This window comes from Myotis lucifugus, unplaced genomic scaffold, assembly GCF_000147115.1.
Source record: "Myotis lucifugus unplaced genomic scaffold, Myoluc2.0 scaffold_60, whole genome shotgun sequence".
NCBI lineage: Eukaryota > Metazoa > Chordata > Mammalia > Chiroptera > Vespertilionidae > Myotis > Myotis lucifugus.
The window spans coordinates 5,004,351-5,012,042 of NW_005871108.1; the positions used below are offsets into that span (position 1 = coordinate 5,004,351).

Here is a 7,692-nt window from a genome sequence, read left to right on the forward strand (position 1 = left end):
ATTATAATACAATAGGCCTGATGCACAAAATTTGTGCAATAGTAGGCCTTCCTTCCCCCTGGCTGCCAGCACCGGCTTCCTTCTGGCGCCCAGGACCCAGGCTTCCCTCGAAGCCCTGGCGTGGTCTGGAAGGACATCCAGAAGGATGACTGGTCTAATTAGCATATTACACTAATAAGATTGTGACTTCAGTTTAAAAACTATTGCTTTAAATAATCAATCCTCTATTGAGAATTATATTGGTCATAATTATCTCCTATTACAAATAAATGAGCTCCTCTATACTCATCTCGTGACTATTTCTGAGTGCAAGATCCCTGATTGTGTAATTACTATTTTCTTCAAATTCTTATAAAAATGTAGCCAGCATGCAGGAAAACAATTCTAATTCCCGATCTGTGACCACCATGAGGCATAAACTTTGGGCAAGTCCCTGAACCTCTCTGGACCTCGGTCTCCTCAACAGTCACCTGCTGGTCCCTACACCCTAGAGTCTGCTCTAAGTTGATTGAAAACAGATGCCCCACCCCCTGACTCAGCGAGGGCAGGACTTCTGGAAGCCCCTGCTCCCCCTTTTCCGCCTCTCCCTGTTCCTCAGAAGCGGTTTAGGGAAAAGGGAAAAGGCAGGTCTGAGCAGGAGAATCCGATGCAGGGCGGGGCCGGGGGCGGGCAAGAGGAGGCCGGCCCCCTAGTAGGAAATGAGCCGGGGTTGGAATAACACTTTAAAGGCCTGACGCCCTCTTCCTCCTCCCACCCCCTGGTCACCTCCCAGCTCCTCCGTTCAGCTTTCTCCCCTCCCAGGCGGTCCTCACTCCCCCAGGCTGCAGTCAGTGGGAGCCCCCAGCCTGCCAAAGCCAGGAGTACAGGTGGGATCAAGGTCCCAGGATGTTGAGAACATTGCTGCCACTGCTGCTTCTACTGATTCTGCCCGGCAGGGCCCTTTGTATCCAGGAAACTTCCGATGGTGAGTGGGGGCCGAGGTGGAGGGGAAGGGAGGTCACATCTCCTGCCTCAGGATGGCTCTTCGGGTATGTGGGCTAGACCAGAGGAGAGCTTATTCACCGTGTCTGTATTGTGGCCTGCTGGGTCTCTCTATAGGGCAGGCAGGGCTCCGGGGACTGGTGTGTGTTCCAAAGCCAGGTGAGAGAGGGGAAGACGGAGCAGGCTGGTGGTGGGGGTGGACAACACCGGAAAGATGGGAAAGGGACTGGTAGAAGCGTTGAGGGAATTAGCCTCAGGGAGAGGGGATGGAGTAAAATCTGGAGAAGGAGAGCTGAGGGTGATGGTGGATGGGGGTGAATCTAGGGACGATGGGAAGACACCCAGAGATGAGATGAGAAATGAAAGGAATTGGAGGACACGGAGAACTGAGGGAATACTTGGGGAAAGATTGGGGCTGAGGTATGTGAGGCAGAAAAGGAGAATAGAGAAGGTGGAGGAAAACTGGGGACAGTGGGTGAGGTGAAGCTGGGGAAAAAGAAGCTGTTGTCAGCGGGAGAACTCAGGAGATCAGCTGCCTGAAGTGAGGGAAGCACAGAAGGGGGGTGATTGCCCTTCATTGCAATTGCACAGGGCCTCTTCTTTCTCCCACAATCTCTATAGCTTTAGTCTCCCCTTCTGAGAGGGAGTGAATAATAACCAGAATTCAATGAGTGTTCACTATGGTTAAAGCATGTGTTGCCTCATTTAACCCCCACAAACTCTCTACAAGGGATGTAATATCTCCATTTCACAGAGGAGGAGACGGGGGCACACAGCAGTGAAGAACCTGTCTAAGGTTATCCACACAGATGTACTTATTCACACCTGCAGACACAGAGCACTTCTCAAATGCAAACGTGGTCACAGCACAGATTTGCAACCCCAGACTCATTCCCTCCTCAGACATTTTCTAGGCACCAAATCTGTGCCAGGCCCCTACTAGGCGTAGGAGGTAGAGATAACCATATGAACCTGTAGCCTAGAGGAGCCCATGGTAGCCTGTGTGTTTACAGACAGGTATGTGGAATCTCGGGTCATTGAAACCGGTCCACTGTCTGGAAGGATAAAGAGAAGAGGCATCAGGAAAACTCCTCCAAGGAGAGAACAACCATGTTGGGTCTTGAAGCATGAATAGAAGTTTGCCAGGAAGCAGAGCAACCCGGACATGTTATTTACATGTCAGTCAAAAGGCAGCATGAGGAGTTTGATTCAGCCAAGCACTGGGCAGAGACTGAAAAAGGCAGCAGGGGCCTGGTCCCCTTAAAATCCTTGCTAAAGACTTTGGACTTGATTCTGTGGACAGATATCCTATAAGGAGTCAGTATAGCTGGCTGACGAAGAATGCTAGACGCAGACTGCTTGCATTCAAATCTTGGCTCTGTTATACCATTTTAGCCTGTTTCCCGTATGGACTGGGGTTAATAATAGTAGCTCCTGTATTAAGTTAAAGGAAGGAAGGCACAAATAACATAATAATGTGTGTACAGTGCCCAGGTCATTATAAGCCCAATAGCTATTATTATTGTTGTTGTTGTTCAGGGGTCCTCAAACTTTTTAAACAGGGGGCCAGTTCACTGTCCCTCAGACCGTTGGAGGGCCGGACTATAGTTTAAAAAAAAACTATGAACAAATTCCTATGCACACTGCACATATCTTATTTTGAAGTAAAAAAACAAAACGGGAACAAATACAATATTTATATTTGCATGTGGCCCGTGGGCCGTAGTTGTTGTTATTGATAGGGGAGTGTGTCCCTGGAGGACTTTACATTTTTTTATTTTTTTGTTAATCCTCACCTGAGGATGTTTTTTCCATTGCTTTTTTTTAGAGAGAGTGGAAGGGAGGGGGAGAGACAGAGAGAGAGAAACATCGATGTGAGCGAGACACAGCAATTGGGTGCCTCCCGCATGCTTCCTGACCAGGGCTGGGTATTGAGCCTGCAACGAGGTACATGCCCCTGACAGGAATCGAACCTAGGACCCTCAGTCCGCGGGATGACGCTCTATCCACTGAGCCAAACCAGGTTGGGCTTCACTGGAGGATTTTAAGCAGAAGGACATAATCTTATTTCCGGGTCAGGTGGAGATCAGATTAAGAGGGATGAAACTGAAAAATGAGGGGCAGGGGCATGAGGAAAGAAGTTACTACCCCAGTCCCGATGAGAACCAATGAGGCCTGAAGTAGGGCAGTGGCAGAGGGGACAGAATCGGGGTTCTTATTGTAGGTCAGGAATTGTTGACCAGCTGGAAATGAGGGGGCGGGGGTGAGAGAGAGAAGGGAGATCAGAGTGGGTCTTCCACTGACTGCCTGGCTTACCCTCAGGCAAGTGGCTTCTCCTCTTCTGGCCTCAGTTTCCTCTTCTGTAAAATGAAGATAATAATCCCTGTCCTCCCCTCCTGGCAGGGTTACTGTGAGCATTAAATGGGAGGAAGGGTGGGCGGACACTTTGTAGTTTATGAAGGGCCGAGAAGGTGGGCGGCCGGCTTCTGGAGACGGGGTTATTAACTCCGGCTACTCGCCGACCCATTCCACGCCAGCCCCTCTCAGGCCAGCCAGGGACCAACGCACTGACTTCCGCCCCCAGGTGCTCAGAACCTCCACATGCTCCAGATCTCCTACTTCCCACACCCTGGTCAAGTGTTGTACCAAGGCAACGCGTCGCTGGGGGGGCAGCTGACGCACTTGCTGGAAGGCCAGGACTCCAACATCACGATTCTTCAGCTGCACCCCTTGCAGGAGCCCCAGAGCTGGGCGCACACAGAGGGAAGCGTGCGGCTCTACCTGAGCAACTTCCAAGGCATAGTGCAGCTAGTACACCAGGAGCGGGGCGTGGCCTGTGAGTGGGTCACGCTTGGGGGGCGTGGCCTGGGGAGGGGACCTGTGGGTTCCCAGAGGGGTCTTGTGGATGGACCTGGCACACATGGGCGTGGTCCTGTGGGGACGGGAGGCTCTCAGGAGCCCAGTGGTGCCCTGGCACCGGCATTTACTGATTGCTGGGTAAGAGCTTGAGGCTGGAGAGGAGTCCGAGCCTTCTGTCAGGCCTTCCTCCTGCTGGCATGATCTTGAGGTAGACCCACCCTGAAACCCTAAAGTTCACTTCCCCCAGGTGAACATCCCTACACCTGGCACCCTCTCCACACATCCCCTTGACCCTGAATCCCCCTCCACAGTTCCTCTGACCGTTCGCTGCTTCCTGGGCTGTGAGCTGCCTCCTGAGGGCTCTAGGGCCCGTACCTTCTTTGAAGTGGCTGTGAATGGGAGCTCTTTTGTGAGTTTCCAGCCAGAAGCTGCCTTATGGGTGGCAGGGTCCCAGGTCAGCTCTACAGTGGTCACCTACACCCTGCGTCAGCTCAACGCCTACAATCGTACTCGGTATGACCTGCAGGATTTCCTGCAGAACACCTGTGTGCAGTACGTGAAAGAACACCTCACCACGAAAACCTTGAAAGGTACGGTGGGATTGGCCATGGGCCTGTATGTTGGGTAGGTTCCAGGCAAATGGATGGACCTGAAGGATGGAGACCTTGAGCAACAGGACTCCCAGGGCTGGGAGTTTGGGACAGAGTCACACAGCTTAAGTCACTTGGTGCACTAGTCCCCTACCTTTGGGGCAGAAATCCCTTGGGGTTTGATTCAAACCATAGATTCCTTGGGGGTATGTTCTTAAGGCTAACTTTCTGCATGTTCTCCAGGGAGCCAAACAAGCCGCTCCTACACTTCGCTGGTCCTGGGCATCCTGCTGGGCACTTTCATCATCGGTGGTGTGGCTGGAGGCATCTTCCTGTGCACAGGTGGACGGCTGTGTTAATTACTCTCCAGTCCGCTCTGGAGAAGGGCTGGACTGATGGGGGCTGACAAAGAAAAACCTCAGCTCACTGAAAAGCCAAACATATTCCCCATTTGGGACATGATATCCCATGTTTGGAGTACCGGCTTTCTTCTTCCAGATCTGCCCACCAAGAGTTGGGGCGAGGGAAGGGGAGAAGGCTAGATAGACGGAGTACTTGGTTGACTAGGAAACTAAGAACTTGCATGCTTCATTGCATTGGTTTGAGAAGTGAATGCTTGTCTATCTTTGTGAAAAACAGATGATGGAGTTGTGGTGGTGATGGTGGGGTCTATGGCCCATCCTCCAAAGACAGACAGAATCACATAACCAAGTAAAACAAGTCATCACAAAACCAAAATAAATAACATTCAATGCCTGCAGCTGTGTCAGCCATAGGAAGAGACAATGCTATGAAGGAGGTAGAAAGAAATAACAAGAGAAATGGTAGGAGTGTAAAATCCAAGTAATATGGGAACAAGGAGTTACTAAATAATCAGTCAATAATAGTAATAAATTCCTTATTTATGTATAAGGCATTATTATTTCCTCTACTTTGAAAATTTTCTAGAAAAGTACCCTATATCCCTTGCTTCTATGTCCTTATCTCCTACTAGAGGCCCAATACATGAAGTTCATGCAAGAGTAGGCCTTCGCAGGCCCGGCTGCCTCAGCCCTCGCAGCCCCGGCTTTGTCCGGAAGGTAATCCAGACAGTCGTCCGGACGGTCGTTCCACTGTTCGGCCGTTTGGTCAATTTGCATATTACACTTTTATTATTATAGATGCGCTCTTCAGCCATTGCAGTCTGACATCTCAATAAACTGCTCCAAACTCATCAATGACCTCTAATTGTGGAAACTGCATCCTCCATGATATCTGTACATTTCACTTTGTGGACTAGAGCTATTTTTACCCCAACTTCTGAAATACCATACTTCTAATTTTTAAAAACTGTTCAATCCCTTTGCCTATACCATCTTACTCCATTTATCTTGGAAATTTTAGCTCCCTTAGAATTCCATTTTTGGGCTCCTTGTGTTTCCCTTTAAACTGTATCTTTCTGGGCAACCTATTAACTTGCATGGCTTCAAATACCATCTATCTGTGGTGATTTCTATGGGGAAGCAATATAATCTTGTTTCTGAGAGCATGTGTTTTGTCATCAGACAGACTTGAGTTTTACTTCTTTCACCAGGCATTTTAACTTCTTAAAGTCTCAATTTCTTCATAAACAAAAGGTATGATAAAATATACAAAAAGGGTATAATAAAGATACCTACTTCATAGAGGCATTATGCATATTAAATAAGAATATATATGATATATGTATACTCAAATACAGGGTGGGGCAAAAGTAAGTTTACAATTATGAGTATGTAAAGCAGAGTTTATTCTTATATTATTATTTATTAATTATTGTATTATTTTTCATATGAACAATTGTAAACCTAATTTTGCCCCACCCTGTATAGCACTTGTTGTTGATCTCCAGACCATCCCCAAATGCATTCATTCTTGAAAATCATCTCTACCATAATATTCTGTAGACATTTTAGAGTCAGCATATTCAAAATAAACATATTTCTCCCCAAACCTATTCTTTTTCTCCTGTGGTTTACTATCAATTAAACAGAATTACCATCAAATCATATCAATGTAAAGACTCAGAGTTAACTTATGTTTACTCCCTCTTCATCCCCCACCTACAAAATACAATATCTGTAGAATCCATTCCCTCCTTTCCACTCCATTGCTTTTGTTTCAGGTATTATAATTCATCTCTTTCTTTGTGGTAGGCATGGAAGTGTGCCACCCAGTTCTACCTTCAAGGAACTTGCTGTTCAGTTACAGGGAGATAGCTTCTTGCTGTTTCAGTTCCTTCAGGGTATGCCTCACCTACAGAGAACAGTCCTACACAAGGGCCATCCTCATTTGTTGACTGAGCAAAGCAGGGATGTAAAGGTGCAGCCGTTCTGGCCTACTGCAGGACAATTCTGATGAGCCATAGTCACTCCAGAGCTCCTTGTCAAGTTGACTGGGTCTATGTCTGATCTATATTGCAGTTTAACTTTTCCCTCTATTCAATCCTGCTTCCTCCCCCTAGTTAATATCTTGCACCTCAAACTCTATCTCAGCATCTGCCTCCAAAACACCCAACCTGTGATTGACAACCTCACTCTGTCTACAAACTGAGAAATGTTCTCAATATTTTGTCTGGACCATGGCAATAGCCTCCTCCTAATTGTTCTCCTGGTCTCTAATTTCTCTGAGTTCTGTTTCACCTTCTATATAACAATAAAAAACCATTGATTTGATCATATTATTGTTTTATTTATTTATTTATTTATTTATTTATTTATTTATATTGATATCAGAGAGAGGGACAGAAACATCAATGATGAAAGAGAATCATTGTGGCTGCCTCCTGCACATCCCCTATTGGGGATCAAGCCCGCAACTTAGGCATGTACCCTGACTAGGAATTGAACCGTGACCTCCTGGTTCGTAGGTCAATGCTCAACCACTGAGCCATGCCAGCTGGGCTCATTATTCTGTTTTATAAATTTCCCACATTTATTGAGCTAAATTCAGAATCTTCAAAATGATATTTAAGAATTTGTGCAATCTGGTTCCATCCTAATTTTCAAATTTTATTTCTTAGTAGTTCTTTTTGCCCAACTGTGCTTTGGGTTATTGATTTTAAAAGCATATTTTTAAATGACAGAAGTAATACCACAACAGTACCAATACAGAAATTCACAAAGAAAAAAGTGAAAGACCTGTGCTTTTGCCATCTCTCTAAACCCATAACTTAAAGTTATGCTAAGATTTGTAGTTGCAAGCAACAGAAACCAACTCTGCCAACTAAAGGGGAAATAAATAT

The 7,692-nt window shown here is 46.8% G+C and overlaps 1 protein-coding gene across 1 annotated transcript; it reads left to right on the forward strand.

Annotated features, from left to right (window-relative positions):
* Window positions 1–695: 695 nt before the first annotated feature.
* PROCR (protein C receptor) lies at window positions 696–7,128 on the forward strand. The gene is made up of 4 exons (XM_006089449.3): window positions 696–964; window positions 3,566–3,817; window positions 4,152–4,430; window positions 4,674–7,128. Exons 1-4 carry the CDS (start codon window positions 886–888, stop codon window positions 4,787–4,789), a joined length of 726 nt encoding a protein of 241 aa, XP_006089511.1. The 5' UTR covers window positions 696–885; the 3' UTR covers window positions 4,790–7,128.
* The last annotated feature ends 564 nt before the right edge of the window (window positions 7,129–7,692 follow it).

Bases quoted from the DNA above. Each gene is read 5' to 3' on its own strand.
- PROCR (XM_006089449.3), top strand. From the start codon at position 886: ATGTTGAGAACATTGCTGCCACTGCTGCTTCTACTGATTCTGCCCGGC. The intron at 965-3,565 runs GTGAGTGGGGGC...TTCCGCCCCCAG, and splicing joins TATCCAGGAAACTTCCGATG to GTGCTCAGAACCTCCACATG. The intron at 3,818-4,151 runs GTGAGTGGGTCA...CCCCCTCCACAG, and splicing joins CCAGGAGCGGGGCGTGGCCT to TTCCTCTGACCGTTCGCTGC.